General features: G+C 42.8%; 1 protein-coding gene across 5 annotated transcripts in view; it reads left to right on the top strand.

Moving 5' to 3' along the window:
- The first annotated feature begins 354 nt into the window (after nucleotides 1-354).
- CRIM1 (cysteine rich transmembrane BMP regulator 1) overlaps nucleotides 355-19,728 on the top strand; it is a 160,694-nt gene continuing 141,320 nt past the window's right edge. For 3 of the 5 annotated variants that reach the window (XM_085543280.1, XM_015857694.3, XM_015857693.3), the window contains exons 1-2: nucleotides 357-1,120; nucleotides 15,549-15,722. In XM_085543280.1, the coding sequence (XP_085399406.1) occupies nucleotides 358-1,120; nucleotides 15,549-15,722 (937 nt within the window). In that variant the 5' untranslated portion in view covers nucleotide 357. Of the gene's footprint in view, nucleotides 1,121-15,548; nucleotides 15,723-19,728 lie in introns of all 5 variants that reach the window. The other 2 variants (XM_085543281.1, XR_014944706.1) reach the window with 2 other exon arrangements.

Genomic DNA, 19,728 nt, shown 5'->3' with positions numbered 1-19,728 from the left:
CGTCCCGGTGCCCCGGGAGGAATAGAAGGAAGCTCTCGCTGCTCCCCCACCGTGGCTGCGCCCACTGTGCCCCGTCGTCCCTCGTTAGCGCGCGTTTCCCCCCCCGGCCGCCGCCGGCCCCCGCCTGGACCCTGGCGCGCTCGCCTCACTCCGCTCCGCGCCCGGAGCTCCGGGCGGGGGAGGGGAGGGGCGAGGGGGAGGCGGCGGCCGCCGTGGGGCCCAGGCCGCTCCTCGCCTCGGCTGCGTCTCTCCCCGGCATCTGGGGCGGTGGGAGGAGCGGGCGGAGCCGGCCGAGGCGGCGGCCAATGTGAAGGCGCGAGAGGACGGGCGGGGCGGGGCGAGGGCGATCGCCGCCCAATGGGGGAAGGGCGGAGGACGCACTCGGAGCGGGGCGAGCCGCAGGAGGAGGCGAGTCGGGACTCGGGCTGCGAGCGGGGCACAGGCGCCGCCGCACCCAGGGGCTCGCAGCCGCTCGCGCGCGATCGCCGCTCCTCCGGCGTGGACGGGGCCGGCGGGCGAGGAACGCGCGGACCGACGGACGCCGCTTCCCGCGAAGGGACAGCGGGCGGAGCCGCCGCCGCCCGGAGCAGAAGTTTGGCTGGAGCGGCCGCCGCCGAGAGAGGAAACTTTCCTCGGGGGGCCGGAGGCGGGGGCGGCGGGAAGGAGCCGCCGCTCGGCGGCTTTTCGCGGCGCGCTCGGGGTGCTCCGGCGCGGCTCCCCCCCGGCTCGGGCCGGGCGGCGGCGGCGGCCGGGATGTACCTGGCAGCGGTCTCGGCGGGGAGGAGGCGGCCGGGCGGAGACGGCGGCGGAGGTGGCGGCGGCTGGCACCTGGCGGCGGCGGGGTGGCTGCTGCTGCTGGCGTTGCTGCTCGGCCAGCCGGGGACGCGGGCGCTCGTCTGCCTGCCCTGCGACGAGTCCAAGTGCGAGGAGCCCAAGAGCTGCCCCGGCAGCGTCGTGCTGGGCATCTGCGGCTGCTGCTCCATGTGCGCCCGGCAGCGCAACGAGAGCTGCGGGGGCGTCTACGGGCTGCACGGCGCCTGCGACCGGGGGCTGCGCTGTGTCATCCGCCCGCCGCTCAACGGCGACTCCATCACCGAGTACGAAGTGGGCGTCTGTGAAGGTGAGGGGCGGCCGGACCCTGCCCTCCGAGCGCCGCGTTCTCTCCCTTTTTACCTTCCTTTCCCCCCCCTCCGGCTCCCGTCCCAGGTGCGGAGCCCCGTAACCTCAACGCCGTGCGGCAGCGCGGAGTCGTGCCGCCGGCTCGGGACGGGACAAACGCCCCCAGCCCCGCGGCGAGAAGATGCCTCGGTCGCTCCCTGCCCCCTCGGCCGGTGCCCCCAGCGCGTTTCCCAGGCGCGGTAACGCAGCCGGACCGGCGGGCTGCAGCGGGGCGGTGTGCGGAGCTGCCCGCGCCGCTTCGCGTGCTGTTGTGATTTGCCGTGTTCTACCCGCCCCGGTTTACTGCGAGAGCGTCTTCCGAGCCGTTCCGCTTAGGGGGGAGAGTATTTGAAAGTTTCACCTTTAGTTTTGGTAGCTTGCAGTAACGTCAGGCTGCTCCAATTTCGTTTTCTGTTTAGTAGCTCGCTGGCTTGTTAGTAGTTTGTGTCAAGCCAGCCAGCTGTTGGTACCCCTTTAGAATTCCTTGATAGGAGAGGACCCGGGGACAGCTCGCCAGCCTGAGATCAGGGGAGGTCAACATAGCACACATGATGTCTGTTCCGGATTCCTTCTTCTTAAGGAAACACAAAGGCTGATCATCTGTTGTAAAGTTTTTCCTTCCTGTTCCTGTCATTTAATATCTGCCCGCCTGTCTGCCCACACACGCTCGCTGTACGATAAGGCATGTCTGTGTTTTGCACATCAGGAGCGAGCCTCATGGCAGGGCAACTCGCAGCCGCTCCAGCTGTGTGCCTGCTGCTTATGAAGTGATGAACTAGTGTGAAGTGCGAAAGATCTGCTCGCAGCTCCTCTTCAAGTGTTCAATCTATCAGGATCTCTTAAGAGTTCTTTCATTTATCATTTCCCACAAGGCTAAAGAGAAGCGTTTCAGCCTCTCTTGTCTTGCTGTGTCCCTCCAACTTGCTTTTCCCCCAGGCTGAGGGAAAACATGGCGCTGTATAGAGCTTACAAATAAGCAGTAGTTTGGATTATGTAGAAATGTATGTGAGACTTTGAGTGTGAGCTTCGACAATTCTGGAAAATAAGAACGGGGCTTGCTGCTCTTGACGGGTAGAGGGCAGTAGAAAGTCCAGAAAGCTGTCGCAGACAGTGTCCAAAACCTGGCCTTTAAAATGATACACTGTTTTGAGACAGCTAAAAACGATCTTTCTTGGTGGGCAGCTGACCTTGCTTCTGGCAGAGGTTTTTATTTGCAGCTCCATTCGTCTCGCTTAGAGGTGAACTGTAGACCACAGCAAGCCAGGGTGTCCTGTGTGTTGTTGCTTGCAATAGAAGCAGCTGCAGGGTTGAAAACCCTGTTAAAGAATTAAAAATGCTTTTGAACTGCTTTGAACACCTTTGTTGAACCCATAAGGTTAAATACGTCTATTGCTGCAGTCTCTCTCTTTAGCTTGTATTGGAAAAGTTGTTTTTAAATAGATAGGTAGGTCTTTTGAAGTACTTTTGAATGGATTTTTGGTTTTGCATGTTGTTTAAGTAACTGCTTGGCTTGAACTGCTGCCCTCTTGGTTAAAAGATCTGAAAGTCTCCAGTCTTTAAACATCTCAGTGTTCTAGCTCCCTTACTGTATCGGAGTATGGATGTCTCTGGCAGTTTAGGAGTATTTCATTCCTCTGAAGTGATGCAATCTGTACGTTGCTGTAGTTCAACTCGTAACACGTCCCATCTACTGTTGAAAATAGTATGAAGTATTTGTTGGCAAGACTGCATTTCAATTAGTGTTGTGGTTAGAAACTAGTTCCAGCTGTCCCTATAGGAATAGTTGGGGAGATAAGCTATCTATTTAATTTTCATTCTCGTAAATGAAAAGCAACTGAGCTGAACTGTCAGCCTAATAAATAGTACTGGAATACCTATTAGGGAATTATCAGGAAACTGCCTCATTCTAAGCAGCAAAAGCAAATTCATTGTTTCTTACAGCATGTACTGTGTATCAGGGCTGGCAGCAAGGAAAAAAAACAAAAACCAGGACTTAATGTGTTGCCTCTGGTCTCTGAAATAAAGTTGATTAGCTCTGTGTTTTTAATTGGTGTGACTGAAACTGTTGGGCAGTTTACCAACACTCATGAAATGGACTGGGCTTGTATACCTGATGAATCAGTAGCACTGAGCGATGGTTTTCATTTATCTGCTAACAGAACAGAGACTGTTTCCTTCTAATACTGTCTATTGGTAGTGAAAGCCTTATGCCGGCTACTCTAGTTCAGGCAGGGGGAAATGGAGGTGACTTACAGAACCGTGTGAATAGAAACTGATGTATTTACTCTCTTTCCTGTCTCTAGCCTTCTTTCACTGCAATTTTTTACACTGAAATGACCCCTACTGGTTACAGTTATAAGCTTTTTTTTAATGAATATTTTGAGTCATGAATGGGATGCTTTGGCTTAATTCAGGGTATCAACACGTAATTGATTGGAAAAACTCTGAGCTGTAATTACACCAGGAAAGAATACTTGCCTATTAATTTGATATTAGCATTACATAAGAATGTTGTAAGAACATTCAGTGTGAGTGAGCTCTGTGACACCTGATGGAGGAGTTTCCATGGAATCTGTCACTAATGGCCGTTGTGTTTGTTAAGCTGGCACTTATCTGTTGTTAATTCTTAAGTTCTTTACTTTTCTAAGTGCTGAGAAAAGTGCTCAGTCATCTCACCGCATTAACTGTGCAGGTCTTTGTGCAGTTCTAAGGTTCAGAACGTGGCATTATTGTGGTGTCTGTAAATGCCTTTCCTGCATTTATTATCCATTCCTGTAGTTGTGTTGTTGGTGAGCTTCTGCAGATACGGCTGAGTACTTCTGAAGGGTGACCTTGAGAGGCTTCGAACACCTCCAGCCTCTGTTGACTTTCCAGGAGAGCTGTTGGGTTGGTTTGTTGAGGTGTCAACAGCACAGAGTTGGCTGAAAGGCAAACCTCTTGGCATCCAGAAACTGTGAGCTTTGAGCAGGGACCACTCTGTGTTTGAGCAAAGACCTGGAGCCACCTCCAAATTAGGCAAGAGCTCTCTAGAATCACATTGGCCTCGGCTTCTGCATTAACCAGGCCTTGCAGAGTTCTGTCTTTCTGGGGTATGGGAAAACCTTGGGAAAAGCTCTGGTGTAAGGGTTCGGTTATTCTGTGAAGACATTTCTTGTGATGACTTTTTTTGTCTCTTTTTTCGCACTTCTTCAGTTTCTGGTGCTCTTGGACGAAGAGGCCTTGATTGCTCTGTTAAACTATTCTAAAGCATAACAGAAGCATATGAAATAACACTGAAAATAAGCTGGAATTGGTTCATTTTTAGCTGTTTAATACAAGCATGACTACTTTCAATGACACATTTGAAAAGTTAGCAAAACTGCTAGTTTTACTATATACTTCAGTTCCTTTAAGAATATGCTTCCATATTAGATACCCTTATACGGGTTTGTTTTTTATTAAACAATCTTCAAACTTGCTAGATAGGTTGGCCAGATCTACTGAAATGATTACTTGTAATTTTTGTACCCCTAGGTATGTTTGCTTTTCCAAGTACCCTCTAGCTGATTCAAGAACACTCAGTTTAACTTCTTGCGTAGTATTTAGTCAACCTGAATGTCATTTGACTGACAGGTATATTTTAATAATTATTGATTATATTAATATTAATATTGACCTCATTGCAGCCTTTCAGTACCTGAAGGGAACTTACTCCCAGGAGGGGAGTAAACTCTTCGAAAGGGCTGATAATAGCAGGACTAGGGGAAATGGTTTTAAGTTAAAAGAGGGAAGATTTAGGTTGGATGTTAGGGGAAAGTTCTTTACTAGGAGAGTGGTTAGGTCCTGGAACAGGCTGCCCAGGGAGGTTGTGGATGCCCCGTCCTTGGAAGTGTTCAAGACCAGGTTGGACGGGGCCCTGGGCAACCTGATCTAGTAAAGGCGTATGTTTGGTGGCCCTGCCAGGCAGGGGGGTTGGAACTACATGATCCTTGAGGTCCCTTCCAACCCGGGTCATTCTGTGATTCTGTGATACTCCATCCCTATGTTACAAAAAATGCCTGCCTCTTCCCATCCTTTCTTTGCACTGCCCCTGCAAGTATCCTTCATCTCAATGAATAAAGTTTAGAGCATCATGCAGAAAGGACCACGTGTTTCTGTTTTAATAGTTTAAATACTTTCCAGAAGTGACCTATTGAATGTCTCATGACTTGCAAGCTCCTTTATTTGGGAATTCATTTAATCCACAGGGAATATAAACATGGAAACTGTGAATTCAGAATCTTGCCCAAGATGTTATGTGACAGATGTTCTATATAGCCTTACAGAATTACATTTTAACTCTTCCTTGTGTATGAATATAACTTGGAAAATGACTGATGCTGACATAGAAAGCCTGTGTGTATGGAAAAACCAATATAAACTAAGATGTAAAGATAACTTTGTATAAAGGCTATCTAGATTAAATTCCACAGAATCATACAGATGATTAAAAGGTGGCCCCTGAGGGAATTATCTAAGCAAACTAGTTTTGCCATGTTTGGAGGATGCAAGCCTTCATGTATGAAGATGAATGGAAGAAGCAGTTCACACCTTTGCCAGAGGCAATATTCATTCTCCAGCAGCTTTCACTAGTTGTGCTAGGTAGTTCTGAGTCTTCAGATTGTGTTAATGCCATGTAGGTTATAAGAGTGTAGGTCTTAAAGCCAGAAAACAAGCAGAAGACAGTGTAGCTGGGGACAGGAAGAAGGGCACTGGCTTGCTGGGATTCCCAGGTAGTGACTAACTTTATATTATTTGTATATAAACTTTATACTTTGTATAGCTGCTTGTATTGTTACTGATATTCTCCTTGCAACAAAGTAAACATAGAGGTTGTACTATAGCACATGCTATCTCCTCTCTCTAGGCTGTTGTTCTTGTTTAGTCTGTTTGTTTCTCCTTCCAGAGAGTCTGTTCCTCAGTGGCTGAGGTTGGAGGGGACCTCTGGACTCCCCCAACCCCAGCTCAAGCAGGGCCACTCAGAGCAGGCTGGCTAGGACCATGTCCCAGAAGCTTTTGAAGATCTCCATGGGTAAAGGCTCCTGCTGGATTCTAGTTTGTGTCTATTGCTTCATGTCCTGTCACTGGGTACCACTGAAAAGAGTCTGGCTTTGACCTCTTTACACCCTCTCTTTAGCTATCTTTGTACATTGATGAGATACCTTCCAAGCCTTCTCCAGAGGAAGCAGTCCCAACTCTCTTATCTTGCCCATTAGAAATACTCTAGTCTTTTTGTCATCTATGTGGCCCTTCACTGGGCTGTCTCGTGTGTCCATGTCTCTCTTGCAGTGGGCAGCCCAGACCTGGTCACAGAACATCAGGTGTGGTCTCACCTGAGCAGAGGAGAAGGTTCACTTTCCTTGTCTTGCTGACAACTCTTCTCCAGTGAGGCCCAGGACACCATCACCCTTACCAGGAGGGATATGCTGCTGGCCAGTTGTGGTCAACTTGGTGTCTGGATGATTGTCCTGATGGTGTTACATGTGCTAGCAGAGAATGTGCTGCTTTGATAATGGAAAGAGCCAATCTTATGTCTATCTCTAAGTTGGTATTCAGAAAAGCCTTTGTGGTGCTAACTCTAAATCTGGGGGATTTTTGTAGCTCTTGCAAAACGTTCTGTGAGATCTGAGGGCAAAAGTGACAAGAGTTTTGGAATAACAGTTTTCTCCTAATGGTGCAGGTTCTTCTGAATACAACCAGCTTTATTCATGGCACTGTTCCAGAATTTATCTTAGAGACTTTTTTTTCTACTGTTGTCTGCTCTGCTTCTGATGAGCAGTGTCAGCAAACTGCCCGTCAGCTGCTTGTTTGTGATGGAGTTACAACATGTGGCTGTACATGCTGGCTTCTGAATGACATGAGCACAGTGTGCAATTTGGAAATGCATTGGAACCTCAGCCTCCTTTGGAAAATGGACACAAAGGCTTGGCCCTTTCCTCTGGCTTTTTCCGGGTTTTAGGGGTTGTTGTTGTTTTGTCTTTAGTTTTCTAGAGCTGAAGGAAAAATCTGCTGGGGCAGCTGAAACGCTGCTGTCCATGCTCATTCTAATCAGCAGAGTTCTGGCAGAGGATCTGTCTGACAGATTAAGTCCTGGTACACTGCATAATGTTTTCAGTCAATTATTTACAAACAAAATGTGGTACTGGTCACGAGATTAAAGCAATTTATTTGCAAGTGTCTATTTCAGGTTCTTAAATGTCTAGGGGTCAGGTCTCACATCTTGAATTCTGTTGTTTCAAGCCATCTTTTGGGCAGAAGCTATTGGAAATAAACTTCAGTCTTGTTGGAAGAACCCCAGAAGTGGAAATTTAGAGGTTTTATTTTGTTTGTGTGGGTTTTTTCTTTGGTTGGTTTGTTGTTGTTTATTCTAAGGTAGAGGGAACCTGGAGGACTAAAATATAGTAGGCAAGGGAATACTTTGGCTATTAAAATAGCTGGCCAAGTCATGTGCATTGCTTTGCACTTCCATTTATTTTTTTTACTTTCCTTGTTGCTTCTGTGGGGTTTCTGATAATGGAGTGGAGAGCTGGTTTGTGTAAATACTTTCTGCATTCTTTAGTGTGAAATAACTGCCTTGAGACACGTGGGGAGCTGCCGTGGTGAAAATCTTTCATGTTATTGGCAATGTAATCACTTGAGATAGAAGTTCTAGTTTGAACAGGATGAAGCAGGAGCTTGGATTTAAGACAAGCCTTATAAGTATGGTTCTCCTAAACTATCTAAGCGTTATGGTACAGTTTCTCTAGCCTTAGCTAGAAGTTTTATCAGGAACCTTATAAAGCCCTTTGCTGCTTACATGCATTCTGCAGGAAGATTTGATCTTGAATAGCAGACTCTTCTAAAAGGTGGAAAAACTGCTTTATCATAAAACTATTAGCGTGACTTACCACAAAACACGCTGCCGGCTCTGGTCCCTGACTCAGGATTTCATTGAAGGAATAAGTTCTGAGGTGGGAGAGAACTGCCGCCAGTACATAAGCACAAATTCTCTTCAAGGCTAGCCTTTCCCTCTGCTGCTTTTCAAGGTCTGGGGCTGGGTTTCAAGCATTCTTTAGTGGTGATTAGTCATTTCTATTGTTCAGCTCCTCCAAAACATGAATTTCCTTTCCATCATTCTCTTTTCCTGTTCAAAGTGAAGCCAAAGCCTACTGGCAAGAAGTATTTCCTTTTTCTTTTTTTTTTTTCCTTTTTTTTTTTTTTATTTTGGAAAAATCTGTAGAATGTTTTCAGAGTCTTATACCATCTTTATGAATACCACTTATTGTAAATACTTCTGTGTGAAATAGTGCAGTGGAGTGATGGAGAATCGAGCTTGGGTCTGGTTTGATAGAGGAGCTTTTGGCAAGTTCTCCCTCCCTTCCCAGGGGACAGAGCCTCAGGAAGCAACTTCAAGTGACTTCTCTGACACTTGAAATCCATTCTCTCTCCTTTTCAAATGCAGTATTTTATAGGATTCTATTAGATCTCATTTGAGACTTCCATTTTCAGACTGCTGACTGATGTTCTCTTTGATCTTTCTTTATATGTCTTAAGAACCTACCTGCCATGCTTTAAAAAGCCTGAAATAGTTGAGTAACATGCTACAGTTAAATGTAAATGAGAGGAAATGATTCAGTATGTTTCCTGCACTTAATGATTACTGTGGACACTATGCTTATGTATTTGTCTTCAATAGTGCTACATAAGAGGCTATTCCAGTGTGTGACTTGCAGTTTTGAGGTCATGCAGTACCTATGTCAAGCATGAAGGAGATTAGTATATAGGTGTTGGTTTTTTTTTTAAAGCTGACATTCAATAGATGCCCAGACCAGAAGAGAAAGCAGAGAATGAAAGAGAAAATTTGTGTCAGGCCAAAGTAATTGAATCTTGAAGGATGGAGGGGATGGAGAGTAAATGCAAGCAAACAATAGAGAAAAAGTCTTTTAAAGGGTCTTTCCCTATATTTCTAATTGCAGCAGTTTTGAGATCTTTCTCATGTGGGGTAATCGGTGCTGCTATATTAAGATAGTGTGTAATTCAGAAATAATGCTCCAAGTTGGTTTTTAGTGGTTGCATGCTTCTGGAGGCAAATGTATTATACTGAGCAGTGTATTCCAATTGTAAGTCCTGCATCTCTATCACACTCCCTGATTACTCATCGGATTTGTCTGATTACAGCTTCCAGTCCTTAAAAAAGAAAAAGTCACTGTATTTGTGAGCACTTATTTGTGAGCAAATCTGTATTCTGCAAACAGCTGCAGCAATGTGGTGATGTGAGTGCCTGTATGTAGGATTTGGCATGGAAGAAGTTGTGGAATGCTGCTTACTTGAGGCATATTTCTTGGGTTGTTTCCCAGACTGGACCTGTTGTTTAAGGACCTCTTACTCAACTTGTTAATGCTTTAATCCTCTTCCCTACTTTAGAAGCATGCTAAGACAGGACTTGGTAGTTTGGTAATGTAGGGCTGTACTTGGATTGTTTGCAAGCTGAAAATATTTGCTTTGCAGAAAGCAAATCATTATGTGAATGATGGAAGAAAATGAAAAAGGTTTGGAATGAATATGATCCTTCCCCTCCCATGTCTTCCTTATGTTATGAGTGCACACTTGGAAGAATTCAGAAAGCTTTATGTCCAAGGTTTACTCTGGTCTGAGTAAATGCAGAACTATTTTAATGTCTGAAAACAGAGCTTGCCCAAATGAGTTGGAAAGAATGAAGAGCTGTATGTAGATATAAATGATCTGAAAGAGTGACTTTTATGCTATTGTTAGCAGGCTGCTTTGAACCGCTTCTAGGCATGAATGTGAAAGACAGTTGAGTGGCTGTACAACAACAGACCAGTGTAAACTCAGGACTGCTAAAAATGAGTGGTCTTTTCCTTCTCTTGCTTCTACCTGACCATGCCAGCACAATGAAGTGGTGAAAATTGCAGCTAAACTCAGATCAGTTGGGATGAAAAACAGCCATTTAATTTTGGGCTGCTTTTCAGCTGGACTGTTTCGAAAAGCTCAAGAATGTTAAAATCTAAATATATTTGTTTGTTTGTGTGTGTCCTAGAAGTAAAATAGTAGATATACATACTGGGGTTTGAGAGGCTCTAATTGTTTTGTTTGGTTTTTGTCAGTTCTGCTTGTGACTTAATCCAAATGGAGATGGTTGTATATCAGTTCACTATTATTATATTATTAATATATTATATTATTATAACTATATTATCCATGTTTCTTAGAAGTATGCATGGAAGAGCTTTTGCATGAAAAGAAAACCACAGTGGCACTTGAACAGAGCACACAGGGAAATGTGTGCTGCACACTGCTTCTGAGTTGTCCCAGGTTTCAAAACCATTAGTGTGTACCAGTTTATTTTTTGGAGTGGTCCACAGGCCATTATGACTTTAGGAATAGTAGGAGTGAGGGTTCATGGTTCACAGGTACTAACCTTTGTTCAAGATGTGGTTTTGTAGCACTTGAAATGCTGCTGACCTGTAAAGGAGCATGCATGCTGTGATGGACTGCCGTGTGTGCATCACACAGAGCGTTAAATGCTTTTACTTCAAGTAACTAATGTCTCAAATCAAAGTAAGACACTGGATTTGGGCCTTCTAGCTCATGCAAGTGCTTTCAGGTGATGATATGATTTATTCCAAGGAATTTTGTTCTGTCTACTCTGGTGTGACTTATGGGGATTTATTCTAACTGATAATCAGGGAATCACTTAACAAAACCTTTAATTTGTTTCTGTTCTTGGAAGTAGAAAATCAACTAGGGATAGGAGTCTTATGCTTGCATAGATTTACTAAACTACTGGAAGCTTTTTTTTCTTACACATTTGCCACTGTGTTGATGGAAACCATGTTCCTGAACTTAAATGTGTGAAAAGCAGTCTACCAAGAGATGCTTAATCTAACACTGGGTTTATATTATGCCTGTATGAGTGTGACTGTTTAGTATTAACTTGCAGTAATGAACCATACCTTGGTTCATGAGTAATTACGTCATATGTTGCCTGCAAGTATTCCTCAGGGATTTCTCTTCTCTCCTTTTAAAGACTATTGAGCTCATTTTTGAGGGGTGTGGTATTGATTACTTAACTACACATAGGACTGGGCCAAGCACTTTGTGTGTATGCTTTTCTGCTTCCATCTGAAAATCCATGAGAGTTGGCAGATATCAAACATCTGTAGTGGAAATCGGATAATACTGTGGATAGTTCCAGGGTTTCTGATACATCTGCATCAAAATGGTCATTTGTGAGTAGGGCACTGCTCTGCTTTACACTCCACTCACACGGGTGAGTTCCTTCTCACCTGGGGCAAGCAGCTGTTGTGTAACAGGGACTCTGCAGCTTGCAGCTTCTGTTCTTCTCTGAAAAATTCATTGCTGAAATGCCACAGGGCAAAAATTCACAAATGCCGTGAACTGGATTGTTTGAAAAGCAAAAAGTGTGCTGTCACCGTAGTCTCTATTCCCCATCTGTCTGCACTGAGCTGATTTCCAGAGTCTGGTGGGAGAGAGCAGCTTGGAGAGCTGAGCATTAGGGGCCCAGCAGTTATCAGTGCAGGTGGCTGTGCCATTGTGGGGGTCTGGGCTCCTGATCTAGCAATGAGCAGAGAATGAGATCCTGTGTATCAGAGACAAGGAGGATTCAGCAAACAAATAAAGCAATTCTTTTTCTTCAGACCACTAAGAAGTCTGATTTGGATCAAGCTAATACAGAATTTGGCATGCTGAATTTTAAGGCACAGCTATTGACTCTTTTGTTCTTGTTGTTACGTGGATTACTGCTGTGATTTGTAACATACAAATTGTCCAAGCTGTATTCCGGCTTCTCAAAAACAGGATATATTATTGTTCTCAAAATTCCCAGTGTTTTTTTCTTTTCCCCTGTGCATGCCTGGCCTCATAATCATGCAAGCATCCCCAAAACTACTGAATCTACATCTTCCCTTGAAAGAATTTCAATAGTTTCTCTTCGTGAACTTCTGTGCTTCCTTTGACTTTTATTGATATGCTTGCCCTGTGGGATGATTGGTCAACTTAATACATTACTTCCTGGAGTTCATGACTCTTCTTCCTTGGCTATTTTTCTGGAGTAAAACAGCTGTGAGATTCCCATGGATGCTCTCTCCTTCATGTCTAAAATTGACTTGGTTGTTTGTTTGGTGTTCTTTGTTAGCAAGGTGTTCTGCTGACTTGTAATAGATAGCTGGTTGTAGAGGGAGAAACATGCTGGTGAGAATCTGCTGTGATGCTCTGTAGTTCATCTACTGTACTTAGCCTTAACTGGTTTAAAAAACAAACAAACCTCTTTGCAGTTTCCAGTTATCGGTTGTGTGGAGGTGTGGGATTTCTTTGGTTGCTTTTTGTTTATTTGTTTTTCCCCAGACAGACAGGTTAACTGATATTCTGTGCATCTCTGTGAGCAGAGAGTATTTACACATCAGCTTCAGTGTGTGTATTTGCTATCGTTTTTTAGGCTTCAATTCAGTGTCAGGCTGCTGAATGACAAAACAGTTCATGCTTGGCTGCAGTCTGCTGCGCTGAAGGGCAGCTTCTAATGCTCACTCTAAGGTGTAGCTTAAAGGGTGTCTGGGACTCAAAATTGCTCAATAGGAATTTATTAACCCCACAAGTTGTCTTAATTTCTTCTTGTCAGTAGAACTGTGTAGGGAGTGGATGCAAGTCAGCTGAGGACATATGTTCCTTCTGAACAATGCATAAGTGTAGATAAGAACTAATGCTCTCTGTCAACAGTGCCTGGGTCAGCAGGTTTGGCTGATGGCATGGCTAGCACTCAGCGCCTGGCCCAAAAGCAGCTGCTGCGCTCCAGAGACAGCTGAGTGCCCAGCCTGGTCAGCATGCCTGCTTGTTTGGCTGAGGGACCCAAACGTGCCTGGGTCTCTGCTTTCCACATGCTCCTGAGGTCAAGGTCTGGTGTGTTGTGTTATGAACAGAAACGCAGCAGCACAACCATCAGTGTCAATGCACGTGCTGCCATGCAGCTTGTTCACTTGGACAATGCTGTGTTTGCCCTTTCTTTCATTAAAACAGAGGAGTGTTCTGCAGGGATTCTCTTGTCAGTTTAGATAGGTTATTTTGTCATTTACTTCTCCAAAATAACTCTGTTTCAGCATGAAAAGCTCTAAGTCTTGCAAGCAGGGAATGTTTGTTAACGGCATACTTCAATTCCTATTTTTATTTTATTTTATTTTTTAAACAAACTGGAGCAACAATAGTGCTTTGTAGCTGGAAGATGTTTCAGCTTTTAAAAAGTGTTTCTTAGCAGCATCCCTGTTGAAAACTTGTTTGGTGATAGCATCTGAAAATAGTTTTAGAATCTTAGAATCCTTAGAGCTGAAAGAGACCTCTGAAGGCCATCTAGCCCAACTCCCCTGCAATGAACAGGGACACCACAGCTAGATCAGATTGCCTAGAGCCTGATCCAGCCTCCCCCTGAAAGTCTCCAGGGATGAGGTGTCAACCACATCTCTCAACAACCTGTTCCAGTGCCTCACCACCCTCACTGTAAAAGATTTTTTTCTCCCCTTATGTCTAACCTAAATCTACTCTCTTTGATCTTGAAACCATTTCCCCTTGTCCTGTCACCACAAATCCTGCTAAAGAGTGTTCCCTCATCACTGATCTCCATCCAGACATTGAGCCATTGACCACCATTCTCTGGACTTCATCCTGCAGCCAGTTCTTTGTCCATCAGTCTGTCTATCAAATCCATGTCTTTCCAATTTGGAGAGAAGGATGTGGGGTTCTATGTCAAAGGCCTTACTAAAGTTGAGATAAATGACATTAGTGATAAATGACATTGATGCAGTGACACCATGATAGAAGGCCAAATGGTTGGCCAAGCAAAATGTGCCCTTGATGAAGCCATGTTGTCTCTCCCATATCACCTCCCTGCCTTCCATGTACCTTAGCATAACTTTCAGGAGGATTTGCTCCATGATCACCCCAGGCACAGAGGTGAGACTGATAGGTAGTACCTCTCCACCTAGTTCCTGAGGTTGTCCTTTTTAAATCATTTCAAATATCATTGAGAGTAGCTTGGTAACTACGCTAGCTAATTCCCTCAGGACTATGAGATACATCTGAAAGTCAGCAGAGCATCTCTATGACTGTTTTGTAGTACTTGATTTGGTAGACTGGACAGGTTGGAAAATGATCTAGCATGCAACAGCTAAAAATACCTCATGCCTAGAGGTATATGTTTTTGAGTCTGTTGGATGTTGCTGTATGTGCCGTTGATCCCAGGTAGCTAAGATTTTGTGGAACCTTCAGACATAGTAGAATTGTGGATAGACTGAACTTCTCTGTTTTGGAGGAGGGTAAATAGTCCCATTGTATGTAACCTGAGAAGTAATGGACAATTACACAGTAGAAACATGGGAGTTAACAGATATATCAGACTCATTTGAAAGAGAAGGTTGCGGGGTGACCTCATTGCAGCCTTTCAGTACCTGAAGGGAACTTACTCCCAGGAGGGGGGTAAAATCTTCGAAAGGGCTGACAGGGGAAATGGTTTTAAGTTAAAAGAGGGAAGATTTAGGTTGGATGTTAGGGGGAAGTTCTTCACTAGGAGAGTGGTTAGGCCCTGGAACAGGCTGCCCAGGGAGGTTGTGGATGCCCCGTCCTTGGAGGTGTTCAAGACCAGGTTGGACGGAGCCCTGGGCAACCTGATCTAGTAAAGGTGTATGTTTGGTTGGAACTACATGATCCTTGAGGTCCCTTCCAACCCGGGTGATTCTGTGAAAGAGCAAAGATGCATTCTAGCCCTGCTACACTCCCCTTTCACTTGACAGCAAGGAGCAGAATGTACTTAACAATTCTCCTGGAATGATAATGGTTGTTCACAGGGGTCGGGAAACTTGCTTTTGGTCATATTACAAAATCAAAGGCCTGGCATCTTTCAGTATTTTTGTAGTAAAAAGTAATGTCTGTGGAGTGAATTCTATATGATGTATTTTTAAAACGTGTTTAATTATGCTCTCTTTTTAACTTAGTTTTGACTTCTCTAACAGCTGCAGGTTCTCTCCAACATTCTCACTTCCATGATAAATATAACTTAAAGTATCTGTAGAAGTTATTTTGTTTACAGTAGCACTCATTTGTACTACGGCTGTGCTTTTCCCCAAGACATGATAGTTTTTCATGCAGATTGAAGTAAACAATGCCAGTAACTGGGGCAAAATGGGCAGTAAGAACAGCTCTGAAGCACAATATTTGGCAAATCTTATCATTTAGATTAATCCATTCTTTTGGGGTCTTATCTTGTTTAGCACGATGTTAAATTTGAAATAAATTGCACCTGTCCCCAAAGCAGCTGAATTTATAAACTGTAACTGAAATCAATAGTGAGTTTTTCTACTTGTTTATTTTAGATGAAAACTGGGATGATGATCAGCTCCTTGGATTTGAGCCATGCAATGAAAACCTTATAACAGGTTGTAACATAATCAACGGGAAATGTGAATGTGACACTATTCGGACCTGTAACAATCCATTTGAATTTCCAAGTCGGGATACTTGCCTGTCAGCCTTGAAAAGGATTGAAGGTAAGAAGTCATCATCAGTAATTCTGAGTTAATTGTTTCACGTGTTTGATTGAAAACTGGAATCAGGTTAATACTGTTTTTTTAGGTTGACTTTGGTAGTTTCAGATACCTGTGGCCTTCTACTTTTCAAAAGTCAATTATTTGCTTTAAAGAAAGAGACAGCTTAGCAGTCTTGACCTTCCAAATGCTTAAATTTAAGATTGAAGAAACTAATGATTTGTGCCTTAAGTGTGTTACGATGGCTTCAATCTTTAAACCTGTGAACATTCTGTACATGAGTGTATGGGTTGTGGATCTTCAGCTTTTAGGCAGTGGGTGAAGACTTCTTAGAAGCATTGTTGAATAAATGCAGGAGACAGTAGTAGCAAAGGTGTAAAGCAAGATGTAGAAGTTGTTGATTACAGTTGTACTTTTGTGTATGCATGAATTTTCTTTAGGATTATGAAATGTAGCATTACTTTATTGCTAGTACTCCTCAGTTTTGCGTTCCATTGATTTGATGCATATTAGGTTGTGCATGTTTGTGTTTCTGTACACAAATATCATGTATGATTGCTGAACTAAAAGTGAGATGGCTCAGACATGTCCAATTGTAATGCAATTCCGTGATACGTTTTTAGGATTGTTTTGAGCAGGTGCCTAAGGCTTGATCTTAGGTTCTTTCTGTAATGCTGTAATTGCTGTTTATTCCCCAGTGTGTCTGGGAACTTGCAAAAACTGGTATGAAAAGGTGGTATGAACCTGCTTAGTTAGTTTGTTTTAAAGCAATGTTTAATATCACATGCAAAAGTAAATGTATTTGTAAGGATGCTAGTCATATTTAAAGCTGCTATCTTCTTTTGAGTTACGGCAATATGATCTGATGTCATCACGTTCCTTATGTGACAAGATGATCTTGTAAGAAAGATATAGTTGGCAAAAATGTGTTCATTATCATCATCTGTGTTGTTGATCCCTGAAGGAGTACAAATGCTTTGTTTTGCTTGTTTAGTTAGTGGCTTTTTTGTTTGTATAGAAACAGGAAAGCGCGAGTAGTGTTGGCCTTCTATCCTTGTTGAAGTAGTGGGTGGTAGCATATATATATTCCTAAATAACCTTACTGGATGATTTCTTTTTTTTACTTGTCAGTGTGTGATTAATTGTGTAATAGTTCATCAGAACCTCTTCTACCATAACATGTATGCTATTTGATGTTATGCTAATATAATTATGTGTTTAATTTGTTAAGAGAATCTGTTGAGAGTATCTTTTTTGCTTTTTGCAGTGTGATTCATTTTGTGAATTGGCATAGAAAAATCAGGTTGGTTCGTTGAGTAGCTTGCCTTCAGAAGCCTCTTATTTTAGCTAATTTCCCATTTCTAAAAAGAATGATAGGCTTGGCAAGTGTGCTGCAGTACCACCAAAATACCAGAAATCTTGCAACTATAACTTGAGTGTTGCAGTGGTCCAGCTTTTGCAGAAGAAGGTGAATTTGCATTTGCTTCCTCACTGTCAAACCCCTATCACTGAGAATTGCTTGAACTTAGAGCCACCTGTATTCTTCAGTAGATGAGAAGGGATCATCATTCAACAAGTATTAATAATAGGACAGTAAAATAAAGGCAATTCCAATGAATATATTTGTGTTGAAATAATACTTTGCTTCTTGCAAGAGTACTTTTGGCAGATACAAATGTTAGCACTACAGCAAACTGTCTTGGAAGCAGCTAAAATAAAAAGGGAGACTACTGATTTTAACTTGCTTTTCACATTTCAGATTCTTTTCATTTTCTTACATAAATTTCCAGAGGATTTTGATTAAGTTAATTCCTATAATGTCAAAACATACATCTCCAAGTATGGTAGTGTGCTTTTTCTTTTTAACTACCATTTCAAATTAATATTTTCACTTAAATGTAACATTATTTGGATAGGAAGAAGACCTTTTTCTAAGCATTGACACTAACTTATATACTCTTTTTTTTCCTTCAAAGCATAGCAATACTTTGTCTGCATAAGGTAGTCATAATCAGTCAGATCAGCTTACTGTATTTCACGCTGTTAACATGTTACCGTTTTCTCCAGTAAGGAGATACTAAGTAGTGATCATGGGAGTAGGACTCTTATGCTACAATTAGAGACTGAATGCTTACTGCTTATGGATGTTGCTCCTTTAAATGTGTTACTACTTGTTTCTTGTTTCAGTGATTAAATGTGTGCTTTGTCTTGTTTGTAAGCTAATGGGAAGGAAGAATAACTTTTTTACTGGCTTGTACTTGCCGCATGCATTTTTGGTAAGCAAGCCAAGTCTGTTGAATTAAATGGGATAGCCATCTTGATGCATCAGATACAGTGTTTGCTGTTTGAGCATTTCAGGCTTTCAAAGTTCATGGTCTAGAAGTTGAATTCAGCTGTTTAGGAAGTCAAACTGAAACATGGCTTAGCATGCAAACCTGAGGGCTCTAAGCATGTTACAGTTGAGAAACCTCAGTTCCTTTAAGGCAAGCTGAGCCTTAAACTGTCAGATAATGTAAAAATGAATGGTTCATAAGATCTGTTAAGTATGTCCAACTAAGATTTTATTGAAATTTCAAGTACTAATATATACTTCTATATTTTGGCTTGTCTGCTGAAGATAATAGCAGGAAGAAATGAAACTGGTCATTCAGGTGTTGAAATACCATGATTTATGGTTTGCCACAAAAAAAAAGACTAAGCATTTGAAATCTTTTTCTTCACCATAGCTCATATGGTCAGTTAAAGATAGTGTGATTAAAAACTCACTAGTCGAGTACTTGAATGATGGATATACCATAATCACAGTTCCTGAAGAAAACTCACAGAAGTGCCAAAAGTAGAAACTAGCTGCTTCCATTTTCTTTCTGCTCTGTTGAGGATAGTTACTACGCTGTTAAGAATGGTTTGTGTTACACGTTCCATCTAGATAAACTCTGGTTCAAGTAACTGCATTAATTTAGTCATAACTGTGCAATTTAAATCTTTGCCTGTATTAATTTGTTTAATAGAGGTCCTTTCTTTCAGCTTCTTGAGCAGATGATATAAAGGCATTATAGGGGCTAGTGGTGTGCTGTGTGATTTGCGTGTTCTTAGTGAAATTAGCTGTGTAGCCTTTTCCTTTTTATTTTTGCATTAATATGTTATTTTTTGGAAGAAAAAATGAATGGTGTAGTTAGGCTGTTCCAATGGCACTAAGTGTCCATAGATCAACGCACAGAAGGTACTGAGGCCAACATGCCATTAGTTGTAGTTGCAAGTTCTGTCAACCTGTACAGTTAATCAAAAGCCAATATATTGAATCTGTTTCATAAACATTCTCAGTCAACTAACAAACAATGAGCCAAAATCAGGTGTCCCATTTCCAGATATGAAAAGGTAACTGCTAGAGATTAGGATTCTACTATGTACTTTGATTCTCTGTCTTCCATCGAAGTGCTCCTCTTGTCATTTTATTTTATTATTATTTTTAATCTAGTTTGTCTTAAGCTTTTTGTCTAGTGTGGTCTTACTATCTGTTGCATGGGCTTCAACCTCATGTTGCTTAATGTTACTGACAGGGCCAGAAAGAGATGTTCTTTATTCTGTGTCCCCAGGACTTGTTCTGTCCTGCCCTGAAGGAGCATTTCCCAAGCATATGTATGTAACTTCTATAGGGGCGATGATGTTTGCGTGAAGGAACATCCTGAGAGGATACTATAGGTTCTCAATAATACTAAAGGTACTGAAGAAAGTCGTCCCTGCTCTGTGCCCTTGTTTTTCTGGGTTATAATAGGATTGAATACATCTGAAAGAATTGGTTTCATAGAAAAACTTGGTAGTTAATTTCTAGCTGATCTCTTAGTGTAGATGTACTGCAACTGTTCAAAGATTTGATACTTTCTCTTCAAGTAACATGTAGCAGAAAGCGCATTTATGCCACAGAGGTCTCTCAACCCTATTACCAGGCTTAGAGTGCCTTCTTCTCTACATAGATAGTCAGTCACCTTTCATGTGAAAGGTTTGATAGAGG

The sequence above is a fragment of the Coturnix japonica genome, chromosome 3 (genome assembly GCF_054131305.1).
Source record: "Coturnix japonica strain WE chromosome 3, WE-NBRP24, whole genome shotgun sequence".
In the NCBI taxonomy this organism is placed as follows: domain Eukaryota; kingdom Metazoa; phylum Chordata; class Aves; order Galliformes; family Phasianidae; genus Coturnix; species Coturnix japonica.
The sequence above is the reverse complement of the archived record's forward strand: the minus strand, read 5'-3'. Positions and strand labels throughout refer to the sequence as shown.